Raw genomic sequence first — 25,109 nt, forward strand, 5'->3', positions numbered from 1 at the left:
AGCTCTTGTATGATAGTCAGACCTACAAAAAAAATCAAAAGGGTACGGTAGTAAGTGGGTCACTCATGTACCCGCTCTTAAGCCTTTGTTTTATTTTCATTTTCTAGATATAGGTATCGGATCATGTGTACCTGGAGCTAGACCCGGAATGATAACCCTACTCGGTGCATGTGATTGAATAGACATTTAACTTCCGAAGAGGGAGCTTGCTGTCTCAACCCGACCCAACATGAAATGTACATACCCGTTGGATCCGGGAAGGCGGGAACTGCCCAACCTAGGTTCATACAGAAGGTACGTCGGAACCCGGAAGGTGGAGCTGACATAATCACGTGCCGATTACTCACGCGTCACACCCACATAAACCGTGTGACTCTCACGCGCGAAGCTGATCTCCTAAAGGGTCGTAAACCCCGAAACAAAATAAAAAAATAAAGAAAAAATTACCCCTGTTTAGAGAGAGAGAAAGAGAGAGAGAGAGAGAGAGAGCGCGCGGGGTGAGGCCACAATGGGTAAGGTAGTGGAGAAGAAGAGGAAGAAGAAAGGACGACCGTCTCTTTTAGATCTCCAAAAGCGAAGTCTCAGACAACAACAACAGCAACAACAGCTGCAACAGAAACGGAATCCTAACTCTAATCCTCACTCCAATAATTTTAGAAACCCTATCATACCTAACCCTAACCCTAACCCTAACCACCGACTTACTCGCCGGAACCCTTATCCCGACGGAACCGCAGCGGCGTCGGACAGGAATGAAGGTGCAGATGACGATGACGATGACGACGACGACGACGACGACGACGATGACGACGATTCGAACGGGAGGCGGAGAGAGAAGAAGCTCAAGTTTGTTCTCCGACTACCTGCAAATCAGCAGAATATGTCTTCGGTCAATTCCTCTTTGAATTCTGGTTCCTGTGGGTCCGATTCGAACGTGGAGGATGAGAATGGCGAGACGCCGCATAAAAGGAGAAAGATCAATGCCTTCGTTGATGGATCCAATAACGTTGATGACGGAAAGGTGACGAATTTTCTGACTTGTGCTGGCAAAATTGTTTTCTTTGTATTTCGTCACGTAGAGATTTGAAGTATATATATCTATATATCTATATATCTATATATCTATATATATATATATATATATTTGATATTGAAGGCCGGATTTTTGTCAATACTAGAAGAATTCGGTTTACTTATTTGATCCTTTTTGGCTTCTTGGAGAATCTTTGTCGATATGATCTGAAATTCCATTGATATTCGCTCTTTATTTCAACTTTCTTGTTGGGTTTCAGAATCGGATGTATATTGTGTTTGACTTGGTCAAGTTTTGATTATTCCTTTTTTTCTGTTTTTGAAATTTGGTGTGCGATAACCTTTTCTATTTTTGTTTACGGGTTTCTATTATATTCTGGTGTTGCATTTAATCGAATCATATGTACTTAATAATACTGGACTGTCATGTCCTGAAAAAGTTTAATTTTGTCCTTTTCTTTTTGCTGTTCTCAGTTTCTCAAACGCATATCTATTTTTTTTTTTGCCGCTTAGTTTCTCCGCGTCTTATCGACTTTGTAGTTTTTGCTGTAAATTCCTCTCTCTCTCTCTCTCTCTTCCGAGTTGAGTCTTCTGTTGCCACAGAAAGTTATATAGCTGTATTTTTTGTTCTTTATTTGAGTTGCAGGGAGAAAAGGCGAATTCTTCCTCGAAAGGGACAGTCAATCTCCCAGGTTCGCTATTTGTTTCTCTGTTTTTTTTTTTTCTATTCATTTTTTTTCATGACGATATTTCCAGAAATGTACAATAAATTATTTATCTATTTATGCTTTTTTTTTTGTGAACAGGGACACCGTTGGAGTCTGGACCCACAACACCTTTACCGGATAAAAAGTTGCTGGTGTTCATCCTCGATAGGCTTCAGAAGTGTGTTTTCTAGCTTCTTAAATGCTAATATATTCCCCCATTCTGCTCTTTATTTTGAGCCTACTGAGGTTTTCTAACGATCCAATCTACTTGCAGGAAGGACACGTACGGTGTATTCTCTGAACCAGTGGATCCAAAAGAGGTGAGTTTTGAAGCTAATGCATTTAATTTTGACATTAGACTTCTTTTTGTAGTCTAAAATCTGATAAATTAATTATGTATAGCTTCCCGACTACCATGAAGTTATAGAGCATCCCATGGATTTCGGAACTGTGAGGAAAAAACTGGCTGCTGGATCTTATGCCAATTTGGAACAATTTGAGGTTAGTTTATACTTAATTGATAATGTCTGAGGTGCACTTTAAATCTTGGAAGATTTTCATTATAGGCTTTGTTGATTCTCATGTAGGAATTTAACTGTTATTTACTATTTGATCTCCTTTTTCCGTGGAGGCAAAAAAAGAAGAGAAAATGGACCTATGCTCTTTGATGTTTCTTTTTTTCTTCCATAGGAATTTATAAGATCATAATTACCTTGCCACTTTTTTTTTTCCTTCTTCTTCATTGATATTGAACAATAGGTGCTTCTTGGTACACCAACACAGTTTCATCCCATTGAAGCTTGTTTTTTACTTTATAAGTTTATATATGGCAAGATTATAAGATTGTAATTAGAATGGGTCTGGTTTTTATTGTTTGCCCCCCCCAAAAAAAAACAGAGTGGGTCTGGTTTTATTCCATCAAACAACAGGTCGTTGTTAGAATGTTACACCCGTTCTTCTGGTTTGAACTCTGTATATTTCATATTAGGCTATTTCATGGATCCAAATAACTTGTAAGACAGATGTTGTTTAATATAACATTGCCTACATTTGATTTCACGAAGCATTTTTCTCCTTCACCCTCTTGATGTCAATTTTAACCAACTCATGTTTTATGTCTTTTTTTTTTTTCAATCAATCTCCTGTTGTTTTCATTTATAAAAGTATTTCATTAATGAAGAAACGACCTTGGCAATGCAGTTTATAAGCAGGATGAATGGCCTTTTTAACTTGGAGATGTAATGCCCTTAGGACTGGGGAGTAATTTTCTGAGGGGCCAACAGTTTACTAGCTGAACAGAAAGATGGATGGGGGGGGTGATGAATGATCATAGTTTTCAAGGTGCCAAGGCGAGTCTAGGTGACAGGGGGCGCCTTGTCACCTAGTTGTCTAGGCGCCTGCCTAGGCGGTGGATTTTATTTTATTTTTAAGTAAAAAACAAATATCCTAGGGTAGTTCCCTAGGTTCCTTAATCATATTTACTTAATAATTATCCATAATTTCCATAAGAAAGTATAAACTTCATGTTAAAGTATAGAAATCAACATATTCATGACAAGAAAAGGAAGAAAGAAAAGAAAATTCAAAAATATAGGGGCGGAACCCTTATTTTTCTTATAGGAAAAGAAGAAAAGAAAAGGTGGAAGAACAAGGGTTGATTAGACCCTAACAAATAAGAAAATGATAAAAAGAAATTAGTATATAAACACAAAATGAATATTTTAGTTTTAATAATGTCTCTTTTATAATTATAATCTCAAAAGATAAAAAAATATAAAAGCATTTTATAACACAACATACAAAACTACTTGGTGGTTAGGCGAGGCGAACCTCCAAGGGCGCCTTGTCGCCTAGGTGCCTGCCTTGACAACTATGTGAATAACTAAGAAAGCAGAGTGCATTTAGGAAAGGTGCCAATTCTCTAACCGATAGGGGTGGGGGAATAAAACTGGTAGAGTACATTTTAGAAAGGTGTTAACTCTCTGACAAACAATGACTTTAAGCTAAGATATAAATTGCTGCTGAAGAGAGTTACAGGAAAGTGGACAGATTATGGTGCACGTTGACCCTATTTGAAGATCATGGGATTTCAAAAATGGAACCCATAAAACTGTATTTTTTGATAGGTAATGAGAAACTTTATCATTAACTTAGAAAAAAGCTATATACAACAAATAAATAGCCAACTGCCCATACTATCTAGCAGCAAGAAAACCTTTTACAGTGTTCCTCAAAACATCTGGTCCCTAATAAGTAATAACCCCTTTCTGGCAAGTGAACCAACCAAGCCATTTGCCGATCTCTGGACCCAAATGTATCTTATGTTTAAGGCTCTCGAAAGCTGTCTTGTCTAAACCACTATGAACCAGGTCTTTATGCTGCATCCATCTTACTAGTTACTACTGTCCTTGAATCACTTTCCACTTGAAGGTTTATGATTAGACCTGGCAAAAAGTTGACCCAACCCGACCCGAAAAAATGGGCTGGGTTGGGTCATGGGTCAACCCGCTGACCCGATTGTCAAGTCTAATTGGGATTATTTATGCATTGTTAGAAGTTTCCACTCTTTAATTTTTATTATTTAGTCTTTACTTTTTATTGTTTACTCTTTAAATTGTTAAATTTTTAAGTTTTTATTTTATATTTGGAATTTTAAGGTTAATTCTTTTAATTTTGACATTTTTCATGTATTTTTTTTAATTTTTTAAATTTCAATTATTTTTTGGGATGACCCGAAGCGACCCATGGGTCAACCCTAACCCGAACATTTAGGGTCAGGTACCCAACCCGAAATCTAACTCGACCCGAAACCAACCCGAAATACCTTGACCCAACCCGAACCGACCCACCCAACCCGATTTCCAGGTCTATTTATGATGTTAAGGAGCCTGCTATACCTTAGACAATAAAGTAATACCATCAGCTCTGCCCCCATCGAGTTCCCTTGGTCTATAGGTCCTGACTCCTGAGTAGGTGGCCAAAACAGGACCTTCAGAGTTCCTGATCACCCCTCCAACTCTCTTGATGGAACTCGGTTACCAAGACTGCGGCAATCAAAATTTAATTTTACCCAGTTTACAGGAGTCAAGTCATGGTGAGGTAATCAAACTATGGATGAGGAATCAGCTATAAGCCCCTACCCCCTTATCATTATCATTTACTATAAAATCAGCAAAGGCCAAAAAGAACTGTATTGATTTAGGGCCACATGAGCATGTATTAGGAGTTATTTCCAATAGTGACACAATTACAGAAATGGACAAGCTTCAATGAACAATGTTTTGTCTGGACAATGATTAAGAAAGTAACATAAATTCTAACCAGATAAATGCAGTTATGAAGGAGTGAAAGGGGGATGGATTGGCTTTGTCTTTCATTTGGTTAAAGGGCTATAACTCAACGATGGTCCCAGCTATTTAGGAGGGGTAGACTGAATATGGATCTAACCTTTGTAGTTTTTTCCAGCATAATATTTTACCATTGAGCAATGACAACTAACTCAAGTCAACAGAAGACACCAAACCACTAGTGTTTGGGAAATTTAGAGTTTATTAGGGGAACAACTTGAAATACAAAGAATCATCATTCAACAATGCTATAGGATCTCCAAGTTTTTTGTTAGTGACTAAAGAATTACGCCAATACATAGGGACTGAAAAAAGTGGAATGCATTTTTTTGTTTGTTTGTTTTTGTTTTTTATTTATTTTTTTTTAAATTAAAGGAAGAGGGGTGCAAGGGTTTCACCAGACTAAAGATGTTGGAACGTCATGAAATAGAATTTAAAATTATGGCTGAAAAGTGATGGTAAGAACAGGTTCAGTACAGATTTAATATGTTTGATTATAGGGGAGCAGTAATGGATGTTGTCAGTAACTGGAGTTTGTTGTTGAGAGTATAAGGGTTTAAACTGTAAGGGGAGTTTAAAATTGGGATAGAAGCCTTACATATTCTCTGGGTTCTTAATGATTCAAAAACTCCTATTATCAAAAAACAATCAAAAACTCCTATTATCAAAAAAAAAAAGAGATTCAAAAACTCCTAATTTTATATTCACAAGGACGCAAAAGTTATAAAAGAGGAACCCAGAAGGAAATATGAGCAATTGAAGATGACAATGATAAGAAAACTTTGATAACTTAGTATCTTGCCTGGGTGCAGTATCATGTCCAATACTTCAATTTTTAGTGCAACTTTTATTTCTCACACCTTGTCCATCCATGCCCTTGTCATTGTGTGGGTAAACACGGAAGGAAAGAGATAAAATTTGGATGGTGTGCCTAACCTCCTCGAGACGTTAAGGTTTGATGCTATGATGTCTGGATACCTATACAAGTGTGCCATATGGTGTTGGATACTTCAATTTTAGTATATATTTCATATCCACTACTGTATCCTGCCATGTCCTTGTCATATCTAGGTAACATAGGATTGATGGAGTCAAATTGTAAAGCAACCTTAAGAGCACAATCCTTTAGGGCTTGCACATGTTTTAAGGAAAGCCATGTGGCTCAAAGCTGTATGGGTTTTCCCAAATTTCCTTGATGGATGGGTGGTCGTTGTTCCAAATGAAGCAGCCCATGCTATCTAGGTCCTTTGCAATAATATAGGGTATTGTCGTGAGGGGGTCAAAAACAATGCTGGTTTTTGTGGGTTTAAGCTCTTCTTTTGAGTTGCTTGCTTGTCTTTAAGGGTTGGCCTTTTTTTCTTATTGGCAGTAATAAAAAATTATCAAAAGAAGAAAAAGAAAAAAATATCTACAATAATGGTGAAGATATTTCACTGAAAAAAAGAAAACAGCTCCAAAAGAATATACATCATGACTTCTAATAACCTAATACAAGATTCAAAGTGGCCCAAAATTTAATCACAAAACCTTTTTACTCAGTTCTTTAAAATTTATAAGAGGCAAAAACCAGTCTACCATCATACCTAAGATTTCACACAACCAATTTTCTTCTTGGCTGATATTTCTTCTCAAGAGCATCATCCCATTTGCCCCTTTCTCTCCAAATACACCATCATACGGCAAACAGGGTGATGCTGCAAATTAACCTTACCCTTGTTTCCTGTCCCAATCTTGGCCACACAACAAATCTCCACCATTTCATTTGGTCAAAAATTTCTGACAGGGAATATAAATAAGATTTACTGCTCTCTGTGTTTGGGGGTGGGTGGGGAGGTAAAGGAGAATTTTACTTTAATGTTAGCTAATTAGGTTTTTACTTGGATCAGTCTGTGGCTTACATCATTATTTGCTTTTAGAGAGAAATGGAGTTTATGGTTTCTTTGATAGCCTACTCCAAACCAATTCAGCAACCAGTTTTCATCTTGGCTGATGTTTCTCCTCAAAGAGCATCGTTCTATTTTTTCCTTACTCTTCAAGTACACCATCATACAACAAATAGGATGATTCTCCAAATTAACCTCACCTTATTTTCCCCTCCCAGTCTTGGTCATACTGATAAAATCTTCTCCAGCTTGTTTGGTCAAAGCTTTCTGAATATAGATTAGTTTTACTGCTTTATGTTGGGTGTGGGTGAGGTAAAAGGAGAATTTTACTTCAATTTTATCCAATTATTCTTTTTTGCTTGAATTATAAAAAAATATTCTTTTTGCTGGATCAGTCTGTGGCTTACATAATCATTGCTTCTAGAGGCAGAATTAAGTTTATGGTTACTTTGGTTGCCACTTGGTCCTTGGATATCTTGAAAAGGGTAAAAAAGGGCAGTTGAGTTGTTATTTGCTTATTTTTAAGGGAAAATGAAATGGTTTCTGAACCTTCCTTTACCATGTTGTCATGCAGAAAGATGTTTTCTTAATCTGCTCAAATGCTATGCGATATAATGCATCAGATACAATTTACTTCAGACAGGTACTGTGGAGCCTCAACTCCATTAATTTCCATATTCTGGCTGCTTTTGTTCATTGTTTGAAATTTGATTGCTTTTTTCTCTCAGGCACGGTCAATACAAGAGCTAGCAAAAAAGAATTTTGAAAATTTGAGGCAGGATAGTGATGATAATGAACCAGAGCCTAAAGTAGTAAGGAGAGGTAGACCACCAACCAAAAACCTGAAAAAAACACCAGGAAGGCCACCCATCGAATGCATTGGTTCTGAGTTCTCAGAAGCAACTCTTGCTACTTCTGGAGATGGTGTGACATGGTCCAACTCTTATGATCTTAGAAGAGGATCTCTTCAAGATAAGTCTGGTCCCGCTGATGCATCAGGAAGGACTGTCCATGGAACTCGTGGCAGTGATGCTTATGCTAGTTGGTTGGCTGAGCACAAAACAGAGAGGAATGATGAGTTTCCAGGTTTGGGAATGGAATGATTTGATTGCTTCTTTTTGAAGCAAATTTGGCCTCGCCTTACTGATGCAATTTCCTTCTTTCTTGCAGGTTCAGGATTAAGAGGTATGCCAGTGAAGTATGGGAAGAAGCAAATTGTTATAGATGAAAATAGACGTAAAACCTATAAACTATCACAGCAATTGGTTAGTGGACGCGAGTCATTAACATTTACTATCTTTGATGAAGAGAAGCACTTGATGGCTGTAAGTATCAAGTGAAGTTATTTACCATTTTCTACTTCTTTCCTGGAGCAAGTTATGAAGTTTAATATACTTGTGTATTTTAAGGAAGTGGTCAGTGTACATGGCACATATGTCATAGTGGTTTGAGCCATTATTTTGTTGTTTCCCACCCAGAAGATGAACCTCAACCCTGGTCAAGATTTGCTACCTTTTGTATTGCATTCCGAGTCAGAAAACAGAACCCCAAGATGGATTGTCAGTTGATAGAAGGGATCCAGTCCTGATGGTTGGGACCATAGGACTCAAGGATACCCTGAATCCTTGACACAAGATCAGTTGTTCTGATTCTAAACTGATGCAGGATGAACCTGCAAAATAAGAAAAAGGAAAGCAAATAACCTAGGAATCAACGCTTTGGCTTCTTTAGGAATCAATATGCAGAGGAACTGTTACTATTAGGAAGCAACAACTAATAGTTTTGTTAAGGAACTACCACCATCAAAAAATTTTATATCAACACCTATGAAAACTAAGCCCAAGGAAAAATTTTATTTTGAATTCATATCATTCATTTCTATGGAAATAATATGGATATTTTTGTTAAATCAATAATAAAATAATAAAGACTTGATTCCATAAATATGAACAGACTCCTTATAACTCTTCAACTCATACCTACAATTTGGATTCCCTTCATAGATTCATTGGCTATCCTTAACCTGGCCATAACTTCCTCAAGTTACATCCCAAATTGCTTGATTTTGGGCTTGGGGATGGACAAGCTTTGTAATCAAGCTAAACAACTTTTGACACATAAAATCGTGTCTTTCTGATACTTTGAAGCTTAAGTAATTAGCTTGAAACTTTGACTATTTGATGTTTTGCGTCCAATAATACACAGACAAGATCCACTGAACAAGGAGTTTGCAATTGTCTTAGATAGTTCACCTCTATGCTGATAGCCTGCCTATATGGTGTTTCCATTGTTAAATTATATTTCTTTTTTCTTTTTCTTTTTTACCTGTTCTTTTATCATGCTCAGATTTGGAAATGGTTACTTCTGATTCAGGTGGGTCTCCACTCTGAATATGGTTATGCGAGGAGCCTAGCTCGATTCGCTGCAAACCTTGGGCCTGTAGCATGGAGAACCGCTTCAAAGAAGATAGAAAGGGCATTGCCTGCTGGACTGAAGTTTGGTCCTGGTTGGGCGGGAGAAAATGAGGCTCCATTGCCACAGCCCCCTGTGCTATCAACATCTCTGCCAGGACCATTGCCACAGCCACCTGTGCTATCAACATCTCTTCCATCACAATTGCTTACCCCACGCAAGGGTTCATCTTCCATGGTGACACCTTGCTTAGTGGAGTCAAGTGGTGATAAATCATCAGAGAATCAAGAAAATTTCAATAACTCAGCTTCAGATGGCCTTCCAAAAAGATCTTTTGCACAGTCTACCTCTGCTCCCTCATCTTCTGCAGTGACTAACAAATCTCCAGAACCTACTATGGAGGGTGTCGAACCTAGTAGAGGATTAAATTATGATAATAGGTTTAATTTACCGAACAGTGGTGGTTCTGTCAGGCCTAATCCTCCCTTCCAGATTCATCAGAGCCCTGCATTGCACCCTGCAATGAATGGTTTTAGTAGTGGACAAGGGTTTAGTTTTCCATCTCAGATTGGGAAATTGGCAAGATTGGCCAGACCAGCTGGCAACTTCAGTTCAGAGGTGCCAATGCCTTCACGACTTCCCAATACGGTTTCAAGAAATAATAATAATTTTGTCCATTCAACTCCTGTAAACCGTTTAGATCCAAATGAATCAAAGCTGTCTGGGAGTTCAAATACAATAATTTCTAGTGGTTCCATGGATGACCATGCGGCACAAGCAATACCTGGAACAGGGTTATGTTCTCAACCATCTTGGAGGGGATCATCACTACAGCAGAATCCAGATCCAGTTCCACCGGACTTGAATGTGAGATTTCAGTCACCAAGCTCTCCAAATTCTGGCGTGAGGGTTGAGTCACCACAGCCTGACTTGGCATTGCAGCTTTGAGGATGATAAGATCGTTTTTCTTTCATTTGATTTGCTGGAGATTATTGCCTAATTGGTGTAGGAGTTACAGCTCCTGTAGTTCAGAAGGAAATGAGATGGCCGATTTGACAAGGAAGCAGGACAATAGCCACACCGTAATTGTGTTGTAAAAGAGTTACACTCCTGCCACCGGAGGGAGGAGGGTGATTTGTACAGATTAATGTATCCTAATTGAGGGGAAAAATTCCATTTGTAATATTAAATCCATCATTTAGTAGAAGCGATATTTTTTTCCTTGTTCCAATTAATCAAGAACTTGCTTTTCATTTGTATTTTCACGAAAAAAACCCCTGCTTGGTATCGTGGGCATTTTTCTAAAAAACGGTGCCACATTGGAACCACATAGGTGATTCCACTTTTCACCGCCTACATGATTGTTGGTTCAGGCGATTTTTGAAAAAAATGGTAAAAAACAGGGATGCATCTGCTTGGTTCAGGCATCACCGAGCCATTGCCCCCAATGGCTTGATGATGTGGCACTTATGTGTACCTTAGCTGTTGCATGAGCTGTTGATGTTGGGAATGTTCCGGTGCTTCTCGGCCCACTGGAATTTCAAATGCAATGGTAAGTAGGGTTGAAATCATCGCTAGGGGATTTCATGCAACAGGCATGAACCTGTACTGCACATCTTTCTTCTTTGTTGCCGAAATATTTCCACTGTCACTGCTCAGCCGCTGCAATCATCGCTAGGGGAGGTCGTTGCCGGAGCAAGTATTGCAATGTTTTTTAGTTTTTAAGTTCCCAGTTCTATTTTTCATAGGGAAACCTCTCTAATACTGCCATTTTTGCGTTTTCTTTGTCTTCAAAAGGGGTTTACAGAGCATCATCTGGTCCATTCTTCATCTCCAATCAAGAGGTCAGTACAAATGATTTGTTTACATCTGTGTTTGGCTTCTTGTTATTTTTCGTTCAAGGATTAGTTTCTCATTTGTCTGGTACATTCTGCTGTTGTTTGGTATCGACATGATCCTCATGTGTGAACTCTATTCTTTATAAAGCTTTATTGTTTTGTATATTAAATGGTTAAGGTTTATTTGATGTTTGATGAAGTGGACGAACTGTATATAAGCTGGTTGATTTTAGGACTTGAAAAACTCTGTTCTTTATAAAACCTTCGATTATTTGAACTTGCTGGCTAATTGCTTGTAAAAATGCCTGAAACAACTAATAGCCACTTTGCAACGAGGTGAGTGATGAACTGAGGGTAAACTCTATTTGAAATTATTCTTTTTGTATTGAATTACTTTTTTTTTTGTTTCAAAAGATGAAGATGAGGCTCTGGGATTTTGGCATTGAATGTGTACAGAGGAACATCGGAACTGAATTTCTTATTCCATTTATCAAGTTAGAGCATTTAGAATATTATTTGAGTGATTGATAGAATAATTATAAAACCAAAATAGTATTTGAATGATTGAGTTCTAGTGGAGAGGCTTCATGGGTGTGGGTGCTATTCCGGCCTTTACAACAAATGAACAGGCTTTAAGGATGCTCTCCTAACCATACACAAGTCTATGTTTCACAAGAACACTTTCTTAACACGATAATTAATTTGCTCTTGCTTTACAACCACAAATCTCACAAATACTCGATAATAAAACCAAGAGAGAATCCTTTATTGGATTTAATGTGATAGTTACAACTCAAAAAGATTCACATTAGAAAACAGATGTCCAGATTCTCTCAAGAAATATTTGAACCTCCATGGGCTTCACTGCTTCTCTCAGCCAACTTGTTATTGCCCGACAAGCTCCTTCACCTCCACATGCTGAATACTAAGCATTTCCATCGCAATGCCCTTGTTCTTGCCATAAGAGGGTTTCCCAAGTCTATCAGTCCTGGATATCAGTCCCGGGATACATATGGAGCAGCCATCATATGTGTAGATTAACTGCTCCTTGAAAGGGTGTCAATGGGCCGGTTTTGGATTGGACCCCGTCCAGTCCAAAATCAATTTGGACGGATTGGATGGACCAAAAAGACATATTGGATTGGACCAATCTGGTCCAAAATATTTATTAGATTGAATTGGACCTGGTCTGTCGGTAACAAATTTATATTGGATTGGGTTGGATTAAGCCAATATCTGGTCCATTGATATAAGATAAGAATATATGTGTCAATCATTATGCAACAAGAAAACTGATAATTGCAATGATATTCTATTATTAAATGAAATAAATATACACAAGTTTCATCTCAAACAACTTAAGCTAGTAGTTCCTCCTAAACAAGCCGACAGCTTAAAAAAAAAGGAAATTAAAATTTTAGTAGCCCTTGGGTTGAATTGGGCTTACAGTTGTGTCAAAATGCCTTTGATTGAAACATATTTCATTATGATAATAAATTGGCAATTATATAACTTAAGGTTCTTGCATCTTAACCCTCAATGAGCTTAGAAGAGTATTGATGCTTAAGACTTAACTAATAGAATGTTACTAATTTCTCTTAATATCCTCCATTGTAGCATTAAATTTTGTGACTTAAACATTTGAGCAAGCATTTTATTATTATATGTCCATGTTAAGTGATTGTTGGTCAATAGGTATTCATGCTAGTTTAGCTAGCATTTGAATTTGTCTTTATTGTCTTAATGGCCAAAAATTTGAACATGTGATCTTTTGTGATATGAAACAACTCCATTTTTTGAATTTATTTTATTTTTAATTAAGGTCATGTTTATTATTCACAATAACAAAATTAAGCCTAGTGGGTTTGATAGCAGGATGGCAACAGAGTTAGATAGTGAAGAAGTCAAACTAGGTCTCGATAGTGTGTAGTGGACTGATGCTGAGGAAGAAACTTTTATTAATCTAATGGTGGAACAAGTTAGGGCAAACAACAGGCCAACATCTTTTTTTTTTTTTAATGTGGAAGGGTGGAAGTACATCTGTGAGAAATTTAATCAGAAACATAACAAGAGTTCTGTTCATGTTTAGTTCAAAAACAAATATAATGCACTTAGACAGTGTCGGTAGTGGTACTTAACCCTCCTTAACCACACAGGTGTAACTGTAGATCCATTGACAAAAAATCCAACCGCAAATGAAGAAGTCTAGCAAAGCCTGATGAAGGTATTTTTGCCTTAAACCCACTCATTTGTTTTAGTTTAAAATTGTACAAAACCTAATCAACTCATCATATTGTGTAGACTCATTTTTGGGCACGATCATTTTGGACACAAGTTTATTGTCATTGGGATGGGTCAGAATACATTTATAGAGGAACACAACCAACCAGGGACATGGGATACTCACTTGAAATGGGTCTTGATGATCATGTCCCTATTTTAGTTAGTCCACCACTAGTTATCATGTTAGATGATCAAGGGACACCAACAACTGGGGAATCTCTCTCCAGTCCCTACACTGTTGAACCCAATGATGATGTATTAGAGATGCTTGACCGTAAGAGGAGAATTGGCAAATAACCTACTAGCATGAAGAAAGGGAAGAAACAACGGCTTCCGCTTGCACTTGATTTAATGATTAAGTCATGAGTAGAGTCCAATAAAAAGAGACTTGAAATCTTAGAGAAGGAAAGTTCACGAGATCTTGATAAGTAGCATGAAATGAAAATGGAGAAGGAAATTGTAGTACAAAGGGAAACAATGATAGAAATAGAAAGGGCAAAGGTTCGAGAAATGAAGAAGAAAAGAACCAAGGGATAGATTTGACAAGGCTCGTGAGAAGGAGCAAATAGAGGAATGTATTGAAATCCTTAATTCCATATTTCAGGTTGAGAAATTATCTCCAGATTGCTATTTTAAGGTAACCAAGTTGTTTGTGGAAGAGAAATGGAGGAACACTTTCCTTGCTATTCCTCTAGGGATTAGGAGTTTTTGGCTCAATGGATTGGATTATGAGCCACCGAACCCATGATTTATTGAAGACATTTTTTTTTGTGCTTGGTTGACTTTGAACACCTTTTAGACTAATGGTTTCTTTTTTTATTTTATTGTAGTAATGGGTGATGACCTCTTATGCTTACATGCACTCCCATTTGTTTTGGATGATGACACACTTTTGTTACATGTTAGTATTTACATGATTATAGGCTAGTTGTAACCATGGTGTGCAATGCTTATTTTGATTTCATTACTTATAATGTTGTAGTTTGTCATACAACAATATTCTATGGATCCTCATCAGTATCGACGAAAAAGGCATATTATTGATTCATACTCAAACGACAATGAAATGATAAACTTCATTATGACTTCTTGCATATTACACTTATATTGTTCACAAACAAAAAGGTAGCGTTGCATGACTTTTTCTTTGACTGGACATACTTATATGTGGACGGAAGTCCTCATTGACTTAGAACACGCAGATAGATGGACATGGTTAGAGACCGAATTGCTTTTGAGCAATGGAACAGGTATCAAAGGTCTACCCGATGGTTTACATAAATTTGTGGGTTATGCCTAGGGGTGTCAGCGGTATTCGAAAATCCGATTTTGAATTCGAAATTCAGCATAATCGAATCAAATTCGGATAATTTGAATATCTAATCGGTCGAATTCAGATATTCTATTCATACTGAATAGCTAGTCGGATTCGAATTCAGATGACCTGATTCGATTCGATAAATATTCAAATTCGATCGATTATTTAATTCTTATATATAATATATACATTTTTTAAATGTTTTATATAATTTATATATATAATAAATAAATTATATAAATAATTTATATAAATAAAACATTTATTAATTACCTAAAATAATTAATTAGTCGAATTTGAACCAAATCGAATATTTAATCGGATTCGTATTTGAATATTAATTTTCAATATCTGTCGAATATTGAATCAAATTTGGATATCAAAATTTTTAATTGGATTCGAATTTGGATATTGCCTAATCCGATTCAAATTCCATCCATTTACACCCCTAATTATGCCAAAACATGTGAAACATAATGTTAGGATTCAGACCATGAAGATGTTGGAATTCAAACTATGATGGTGTTTATGTTCATTATTGGATGTTTACTATGCAAGTTATTTATGCAGAAATGACTGATGAGATGTTTTTACCTAACTGTTATTGTCGTAAAGGAGAGATGATACTACATACGGTAAGGATGAAAACTAATTATGGGCGATGATTTTTACGTTGTCCAGTTAGGGGTAGCCATAGGGGTTCATTCGTATGGATAGATGAATATGATGGAATCTGTCGTAGAGCACCTAGGGCTGAAGTTATCCAACAGTTTATCTACCATACAACTACAACAAAACAATATATAATTTGCACTCATTGCTTGTTGTGGTTGTAACATCATTTTTCCTTTGATTTGGGTTTGACTAATGGAGCCACTTTTAGACATTATTAGCATTTCCTTATTGCATTATCTATATTTTCTTTTTAAAGCATTTAACTTTTGCTATTTTTTTTTTCTAAATTCATCGTCTATTCAAGAACAAAATAGTTTGGAACTTCTGTAAACTTAGTTAAATTGGTGCTCATACAACTTTAATCTTGTTCTTTTATTCATTTATCTACTGGACAGGAATTTTGTTTTGGTTTTTCTTGCTTGACCATTGTGAAAGGAAAGGAAAGTGCTTTCTTAATATTGAAGTTGAAGCCATCTTTGGTCTTTCTTTGCCCACATCAATTAAATACATGGGTAAAGGTATCATCTAATCTAGTATATGTAAAATGGAAAAAAATGTGGGAAAATATTGTCCAAATGGAATGATAAAGGGAAAATATCATCTTTCCAGATTTCACCTTATAACGAAAATCCACTAAATTTTTACAATGCCATGGATGTGTATTGCCCAGATGAAACACTAAAGCCAAAATATTAACTTACAAACTATTAGGCCCAGTAGATGATATTAGGAATTGGGCCTAATAGATGATTATTTGAAAATTAAATATGGTTTTATTATGTGCAAAAGTTTTTTTATTGGACCACTCACAGCCATTGGATATAATGCCATTATTCATGCTGAGGTTGTGGATCTAATCCAACAGTAATTTCAATCGTTGGATTTAATATTTTAGGCCAGATGTTATAAATCAATCGTCTAATTAATTTGAACCATTTGAAGCATCATTGTATAATATGATATAATATTAGCGCTCACCATCATACAGAGTAATGTGTGCACATACATGAAAAACGATGATAATAGTCACCTTACCAAACAACATTTACGCTTGAAAAGCATTGTTTACTACCTATGTGGCAGAAACACTATTAAACATAAGATGGTGTTTATTTGTGAAGAACGGGTTAGCAGGCATGGGCGGTTTTTTTTTTTTTGAAAATCAATCCCAAAAATTGCCCACGCTACCAAACACATACATATGTATATGTGTATAAATATACATATCTAAAACATATTTATACATTATTTGACTCGTGACCCAGAGGCAAAAATGGTTTGGCCTTCGGGCCGGTTTTTAAAACATAAATGGTTTTTTTAAGGAAACCAGTTCAATGGTAAAACGGATGTGGAATTCTATTTGGGTGATGAACCACCTAGTCTAATTAATCAATTTGACTGGGTTAAAAACACTATAAATGAACTTGAGCCCAACTAGGGATGGCAATTTCGTGGGAATTTTCGGGTATCTGACCCATCCGAACCCTAATAGGACCTGTTTATCAAAACCATATAGGGTTTGGAATTTTAGATTAAAACCCTATAGGGTTTGTGTTTTGCCTTTAGAGTATCCGATACCCGGGATGCATAAATATGAACCTATTATATTATATATCATGCACAAATTTATAAATTTTAAGTACTAAGATAATTATTCTATTATTAATATTTTATTTGTATAAATTTCTTGGGATTAAAATCATCATTTGATTTAAATTTGGATTTGATAGATTGTTTATTTCATTTAGTTATAAAATGCTAATTTTAAATATTATTTCTCTTAAGCAAAAGTGATGAAAAGGATATACTGAGTATCAACCACATGGTAATAAATCGTAAAAAAATATAATTTTATGAAAATTTTGGAAAATTTATTACATTTGTGTAATTTTGAAAACTTATTCAATTTTTTTTTAAAATTGTTTTTAAATAAATTATTTTCTTTTTAAATGGTTTACTTACAGAATTACACTAATTTATCTTATATTTTCTAATACAAACTAAGCAAAAATTTCATTTTTTCCCAATATTATACTAATTTATCTTAATAACTTGTGTAATTATTGGTTCAAATTATAGTTTTCCCCTTTCCATACTCATTTATCTTTAATAATTTTCAATAATTTATAATGAACAGTATATAAATTTTTAATAGTTTTCCAAAATCTATAAAATGTAATAAATTTTCCTAAAATTTCCAAAATATTCCAATAATTTTCAGTAATTATTTAATACATTTTAAAATTGTATTACGTGTTTATTTTTAGTAAGTAGTTTACTAACAAAATTACACTAATTTATTTTTTATTTTCCAATATAAATTAATTAATAATTTTATTTTCTAACATTATAATATTTTATTCCCCTATTTGCATTCAGTTATTAACTATAATAATAGTAATAACTAAAATTTTATACTTTTTGGTAATTGTTAAAATTCTCACTTCTCAATTTTATAAAAATTAGTTAAAGAGTTTTGAATTTCTATAAAATGTGGTTAATTAACATGAATATAACATTATTTACCCAAAATGCTTTAAAATGTCATGATGGGTTAATTAATAACAATATTTATTAACTTTTGGTAATTTACCATAATAATAAGAATATTTAATTGTTAGTAACTTACTAACCGTATTTATTAACTTTTGGTAATAACAATATTTAATACTCATTGAATATGAGTTGATTACACTCTACCCTTAGGCTCAGTTTGGAAGGAGTACAAATGCAAATATATAGAGTCCAAAATTTTATGTTTTGTATGTAATTGTACTGTACATATTTGCATTTGTATTCTTTCCAAATTGAGCCTTAGGAGTGAGTATAAATACAAATTTGTATAGTGCAAAACCTTATATTTTGCATTATTTTGTATTTGTACTGTACATATTTATATTTGTACTCCTTCCAAATGAAGCCTTATGTACAATTATCGATCTTAATAAACTAGAGCTGCCCCACTGATAATGCAAGTATTTTTTTGAAGGACAAAGCAGAAAAAAATTATTACTGATAATGCAAGTATTTATTTTTGGAGGGATAAAACATAAAAAATTATTAAAAGAAAAAAGGTAGAATTTACAATGCAAGTAGCCAATAGAATGGCTCAAAAAAAAAACTCTACAACGGAGACAAAACAAAAACTACAACCACACACAACACAAGGCAAACAACACTACTTCCGACCTAAAACAAAACAAAAGCACCACCGCATGCCCCAAACCGGGGAACACCAGCCAAACTCGAGAACAAAGCTCTAAAGAACATAGGATGATCTTATCAACTGAAGGGTCCAAACAACAATCGAGTCCATCATGCACGACTAGCGATTGACCTGTCCCCTCCTTCCTCTCCCTCTACCCCTTACCGACTTCTTCCGTCTCAAATCAGCTGCCACGGCCGCAATTTTATGCAATGCAAATATGCAACTCATGACCATTAATTAGGCTGTGTTTGTTTAATTTATCAGTTTGGGATTGATATATAGGAATATAACATATATGGCATACCCATACATTAATGGGCTTAAGCTAGCTTTTCTGTAGTATGTTAAACTAAGCTCTTGAGATTTGAGAATGCTTAACCATTAATCTATTAATTTGCATGCAACAAAACAATAAATTAAAAAGGTAGAAACTTGATTTTCAGCTCACTGTCTCTCAATCTGTTATGTTGTCCATTCTTTGTAACCTTAATTTGAATATCTCAAGTTATCATCATCATGATGGTCATGGATATTCATTCCTTCAAAAAATTGTTTCGGGAGCAATCTATCCGATACCAGTTATGAGAATGACACCTCAACGGTTGTAATTAATTCCTTGAAGTATGAATGGTCATTGGTCAACCATATGCATGAATCATGCTGGGCCCAACACCTAACGGATCCCATCATCGTCTACTACAACTGATTGGGATTGGATGGCTGCAGGGATCATTAATTCAATCAGATAGGTCGTTGGTCTATTTTGGTTTCTTTGAGTGTGAGAATTGATTTCTTATCATTTGTTGTCATCTCCTCTATGCCAATGCTAGCTAGCAATTAATCCACTCAAAAATTAAACCGATACAATTAATATGAACTGTTGTTAACACTAGCTGCAAGCAAATTTGAATGGTGATATTGACTGCTTAATTGAAATACTGGCTAGATCGACTAAGACGTCATCACTTGACTTGACTTTTGTTGTTTGGTCTTATATCTGTAGATGAAACGAAGATAAACCAGTCAAGATTCATTCACGAGGCTCAACGATTTACCGGTGCTGACAGCTTTCGTAATGCCACGTGGATGGATGTGTCGATCGAAAGCCGGCTTTCCTATTTGGTCTAAGCTATTAGCTAGCTAAAACGATCGAGACCAGCCAGCTCTTATTAACGTTCGATCAACGGATTCTTGACAGTTGGCAATTCCTTAGCTGCGAACCTTTACGAATTATTATTAGAAAAGGATAGAGAATATAAAAAACTATAAATGTGCAAACTTTGTTTCTGTAATTTATCGCTTTTTATATGAAAAGAGATTATCTTGATTGAACCTCTAAGAACATTTTCTGATTCTAAAATTAGTGCACTATGTATGCACAAAGTCAATTAATGTAAACGAAGTAAATTCCTAGGCTAGATTTGTCACCTTCTATGTTCGTTCATTATCTTGAGCTGATCCGGATCGGAACCCAGTGGGTGTCGATATCGGTCCAACTCCGAACCATAATCAGGAATCTCGCCTTGGCCAGCCCTTGACGCCTTGTACTACTCCCTCTCTAATAATCTAATATTGCCAAATCATCTTGTATCCAGTTGAAGAATTGAAGCCAAACCATCTCTCCGTGGCCATTTTCAATCTACTGTCGTTCACCTCGCAGAACTTGTTAGCCCACCCTTGCGGCTCGATGGCTGCAAACCCTAGTCCCGGGGTCCTATCTTTGGACTGGGGGTTCATTGCTTGCTTCCAATCGACGACGTAAGCCGAGACTCTCCGGCGAAACTTGGCCTTGAATTCCGACCACGCTTGGTACTTGTAGTGATTCACCACCCCTTGTTCGTTTGTCAATGCCTTCACCCTGTACCCTTCCTTCAACTGAAAATGATGTATTACATTGAGTAAACTCTCGTCGACTGCTTCTAACAACACTATCGACTTGTGCCGCTGTTCTCCGTTTGTTCGACAGGTGTAACCTTGAGTCACTCCCTGGATGGGGTGGGAGCTTTGGTTAGAAGGCCCAAATTCCAAGCACTTGATCATAATTTCCCCAACCCGACGATCCGACTCTAACTGATCAATCCAAACCTCCGACGATGACCATGGCGATGATGATGTTGATGGCAGAAGAGACTTCAGCATCTGGTTCGATGGATACGGCGACGAAAGCCAAGACGGAGAATAGACGAATTCATCCACATCCACATACATCATCCATGTACAAGAATCTTTGGCATACACTGCACAATGCGAGAAGCCGGCCTCCTGCGTCTTGGACCAAGGCCAAAATAAAGTTTTCACGTTGTATTGTTCCTGGACCAATTCTTCCACCACATCTTCCAACCCGTCGTCGCTACCGTTATCGTACAGTATGAACTTCTCCACCCCAAGCTTGGAATGATAAATCACCCATTCTTTCAAGAACTTGGCCACGTTGTACACCATTGTACATGCGCACAATAGTGATTTCTCCTCCCCGATAAGCATTTGCGGGGTCGACTGATAATACGCCACCGACGGCACCACTCCCTTCTCTTCTCCAACTTCCAGTGTCACCTTGATTTTCTCTTCACTTCTAGGAAACAGACGGATAAGCGGTCCCTCGTAAGGGCGGCGACACCGGAACACCTCCTGAAAAGAGCTTGTAACTTCAGTTCTGACACCATTGGTCACGTCGTTGCCGAACACGCACCGGAGCTCCGAAGGGGATCGGTTACGGCCTTGACGCTGGTTAACTCCTTTGACGAACAATATAACGTCATCCTCCGTCGAGAGGGATTCGTATGTAATAAGGTTCCATCGAAGCAATTCAGGTGATTCTGAATCGTTTCCTGGCCAATATTTCAGCGATCTCGTCAGGATAGGCTGGTAAAACGGACGTAGGCGACGGACACTGTTTGGAAGAATGCACTTGAACGTCTTGAGGTGATGAAACGGCAGCAATCCGGCTGGCTTAGCCGGAGTTTTCGCGTTATTTTGGAAAAGGCAGAAGTAATCGTCTCTGGTATCCGAAGACAAATGATTAACCAGAGGCGAGAGGACGAGGAGAACCTCCCAGTCTGGCATTAGGATCGCATCTGGCGAAAATTCATTGAGAGAATAGACGCGACGATTGCGGTTGCGTTTATCTTCGACGATTGCTAAATTCATGTAAACATTATTGAACCGCTTTCTGACGGCGTCCAGCGATGGACGTGCTTCTTCACTGTAAAAGAAAACGCGTCGTGAGAGATAGAAAGAGAAAGAAGTAAAAAGGACGACGAAGACGAAGTTAGAGAGAAGTGTTGTACGGATCTTCCGGCGCATAGTTGCCGGCCGACAGAGAGAGATGAGAAATGGAGGAGATGTGGAAAGGATTGAAGGGAGCAAGAGAATAGAGATGCGGGTGGTAAGACATTGGGGTTTTGTCTCTCGCGGGGAGAAAGGATCCCACAGACAGATATTCCTTAAATTTCTTCCTTTTTTTAAGAAAAAAGTTTATTTTTGTATATATTTTTATTAAGGAATGTAGGTCTGATACTCTTCTGATCCGGTAACGGCTTCATCCATCGGCAGGAGTGAGATCGAAAGAAACAAACTGGCCAAAAGAAGGATTTTTTTCTCATTTCCCCGCTGCAGCAGCACGCAATTACGCTGACCTCACCGGCGGCTTAAAAATAATTAATGAAGGACCATTAGCCTATTGGTCCACGTGAAAAGGTCAAAACCAAAATGAATTGAGGCGTATCTCCTCCGGTGGTTTCTAGCGTTACTCGGTGCCCCAATCTAGGAATAATTCAATGGCTTCTGTCAAAATGGAACGCCAAAACCGTTGATTCACGGAGACCGGATCTGCTCCTCACACCGATCTCACATAACATATTCTATGAGATCGGTGTGAGGCGCTTTATGTCAGCAGCAGATTCCAATTCTAATTCACGAGTCACGAGTCACGACCCTTCTATTCATGGATTGATCGAGAAACGTAAAAACTAAAATAATAATTAATAAATGTGAAGTTTCCGAAACGGTAATTATAAAAAAATAAGAGAGTTTCCGAAACGGAGATGTGGTTGATTGATTATGACTAATTAAGAAAGAATCAAGGGGGAAAGATTTCTGAGTTCTGACCGGTGGCCAATCAACCGGCATAGAAGAAGTGGTAAGTGTTAACCAATCGGTGATATTTATCGAAATTCGCGGTCTGGTTTTGATTGGTGAAAATCTCCTCCGGTATCATATCTTTACGGCGGCATAAATTTTTCCTCATTGGAATTGGGAAAGAATCGTCAGAAATCATCGGAGTGGAAGGAGTTTAAGAGAAGAATTCGAGGATAGGAAAATGAGATAGAGATAGATAAGGCGGAATTGAAGGTGCCAGGACTTTACCTTGACCCATGAGCCATGAGATGAGACTATGTATCAATGTATCACCATCTCAAATTCTAAGCCATAGATAGCAGTAGTCCTTTCTCTCTTGACCATCTTTTTCAATCAGAATAGTGTTTACAAAGTATTGTTTATTGTATTTTTTTAACACATAAGGCTCAGTTTGGAAATATTATATAGTGTAAAACCTTATATATCCCCAACCCAGGTGTAAATGGGATTTGATCATAAATATTCATTAGGACCAGCAGGAAATCTTACCAACCAGTTGATGGGCACCTTACACTTTACAGCAAGGTTCAACCAGACGTATTGGCCTATTGGGTATATTGCATCGGATTTTAGGGGTCATCGATATGCTAAATTCTGAGTTAGAACGTTTGGCCACTTTTGAAAGATAATACCTCGCCCTAGAAATGTCTTGGCTCAATTTTCAAAAGTTACATAGTATATCACCCCTTTGAATCATGCAATAATACACAATTTTTGGATAAGCCTAGTGAAAATAATCACTATCGGGGGAAACGCCAAAATAAAGCTTCTCCCAGACCCCAACACCCCCACGCAACCCTATGCACATGAGACTGTGCCAAGGGTGTGGCACAAAGTCATAAACATTTAAAATTGAATCTATCCAACCAAACATGATTTGGGTACTATAAATCCATGATATTGACATTAAGAGTATACTAAATGGCAATGCAATACCATGGTCCCAAATATATATTGCAGTGTATACAATGTTGTAAATTTTTTCTTGAGATTTTATTTAACTATTTACTATTCTAATGCGGCTTTGGCCTGCATAGAGCAAGGTGCACATGGATGGAAAATTTCCCTTACTTAAATATTTAGGGCATATTTTTGTCTTCTTTAAATAAAAAAAAAAAAATGAGTGTCCATTTGGTTTGCAGTGTGAATCGAAATGACTAAAGTTGGAATCAAGTAGAATGTGATTTCCTTCTCAAGGGAGGAAAGGGAAATGACCATTTTCTTAAATTAATGGAGGAATGTCATTCCACCAGGAATGGGAATTGAATATTGAAATTAGAATCTATCATTCTATTCAGATTCCAAAACCCTATTCCTGCAAATCAAATGGGCTCTCGATATTTTGCATTATTCATCATTTAGGTAAAAAAAAAACAAATTAATTATTATAACAATCCAACTATTAAAATAATTTCCTTAAATTATATATTAATCTAGTCGATCCTAGGTATATACCCGTTAAGAGATTTTCTTTTCTACTTTAACAACCAACCTACAGTTTGTTTACTTGTTATTGGAATAAGGAAAGATAAATTTATGTTAGATATTCAAGTATTCAAAATAGCATTTAGCTTTAGCTTAGTTAATATTGGAGAAAACTGGAAAGCTGTTCTAGAAAGGTTTGCTTGCAAATCATATGATCCCTTAGGCTCTATTTGTTTGAAGTGAAAATCTGAACTAGATACAAAATTAGCACCCAATTCAGTTTGCATCCGCTTGTTTGTAAATATGACTTGCACTCTTATCTGATGCAAAATCTATATTTATTCTTATTTGTACTTTTTTGTAATGCATATTTGCACAACCTTCCTCTTACCTCAATTCTTTCACATATAAAATGAGGACCACATTATCTTGCTTCCTACCTCATTTCTAAACAAATGACTCTCCTCCAAAGATTCTGGATCTCCTACCCATAAGAACTCTATCTACACCTACCCACAAAACACTATCTTCGTGCATTGGGAATATCTCCCCATACATAATATGTAAGTGCATGAGATGTTCCCCATGTGTGTCTATGATCTCATGTGGGTAGGAGATCCGTATTCAAAGTGAATGGTGGCCCACTATATATATCTAGAATTTTATCTCAGTGTAAATATGCTTATGATCTTCCTCAACTTACCAAGTTGTTTGATGTGAAGCTTGCACCACACCAAATGGCCTCCACCCTCAAACTTTAAATTCTACCTTAGATTCAAAGTTTATTGATGATGCTACTCTATTTCAGAGCACAGTTGGTGTTCTCGAGTATTTGACCATAACT

The 25,109-nt window shown here is 36.6% G+C and overlaps 2 protein-coding genes across 4 annotated transcripts; one reads left to right on the forward strand and one right to left on the reverse strand.

The window, feature by feature from the left end:
- Positions 1-419: 419 nt before the first annotated feature.
- On the forward strand, positions 420-10,616 carry LOC104603766 (uncharacterized). Its single transcript, XM_010267882.3, has 9 exons — positions 420-1,021; positions 1,679-1,724; positions 1,839-1,917; positions 2,014-2,059; positions 2,142-2,240; positions 7,544-7,612; positions 7,698-8,055; positions 8,140-8,294; positions 9,343-10,616. The coding sequence occupies exons 1-9, from the start codon at positions 509-511 to the stop codon at positions 10,327-10,329; spliced, it is 2,352 nt and encodes a 783-aa protein (XP_010266184.1). The 5' UTR covers positions 420-508; the 3' UTR covers positions 10,330-10,616.
- A 9,366-nt stretch (positions 10,617-19,982) lies between these two features.
- On the reverse strand, positions 19,983-23,190 carry LOC104603764 (glycosyltransferase family 92 protein At1g27200-like). 3 transcript variants are annotated; one of them, XM_088887215.1, is made up of 2 exons: positions 23,069-23,190; positions 19,983-21,905 (listed from the first exon to the last, which is right to left on the reverse strand). In XM_088887215.1, exons 1-2 carry the CDS (start codon positions 23,083-23,085, stop codon positions 20,270-20,272), a joined length of 1,653 nt encoding a protein of 550 aa, XP_088743341.1. In that variant the 5' UTR covers positions 23,086-23,190; the 3' UTR covers positions 19,983-20,269. The 3 variants fall into 3 exon arrangements, with proteins under 3 accessions (XP_088743341.1, XP_088743340.1, XP_010266183.1); XM_088887214.1 differs by lacking the exon at positions 23,069-23,190 and adding an exon at positions 21,991-22,549; XM_010267881.3 differs by lacking the exon at positions 23,069-23,190 and having other exon boundaries at positions 19,983-22,542.
- Between the last annotated feature and the right edge of the window lie 1,919 nt (positions 23,191-25,109).

This window comes from Nelumbo nucifera, chromosome 5 (assembly GCF_055504915.1).
Source record: "Nelumbo nucifera cultivar China Antique chromosome 5, China Antique-T2T, whole genome shotgun sequence".
Lineage (NCBI taxonomy): Eukaryota > Viridiplantae > Streptophyta > Magnoliopsida > Proteales > Nelumbonaceae > Nelumbo > Nelumbo nucifera.

What these genes read in the sequence shown, in the direction of transcription:
- LOC104603766 (XM_010267882.3), top strand. Translation starts at nt 509, where the DNA reads ATGGGTAAGGTAGTGGAGAAGAAGAGGAAGAAGAAAGGACGACCGTCT. An exon ending in ATAACGTTGATGACGGAAAG is followed by an intron (nt 1,022 to 1,678) that starts GTGACGAATTTT and finishes TTTGAGTTGCAG; the next exon opens with GGAGAAAAGGCGAATTCTTC. An exon ending in GAGGAATGATGAGTTTCCAG is followed by an intron (nt 8,056 to 8,139) that starts GTTTGGGAATGG and finishes TCTTTCTTGCAG; the next exon opens with GTTCAGGATTAAGAGGTATG.
- LOC104603764 (XM_088887214.1), bottom strand. Translation starts at nt 22,097, where the DNA reads ATGTCTTACCACCCGCATCTCTATTCTCTTGCTCCCTTCAATCCTTTC. An exon ending in AACTATGCGCCGGAAGATCC is followed by an intron (nt 21,906 to 21,990) that starts GTACAACACTTC and finishes TTTCTTTTACAG; the next exon opens with TGAAGAAGCACGTCCATCGC.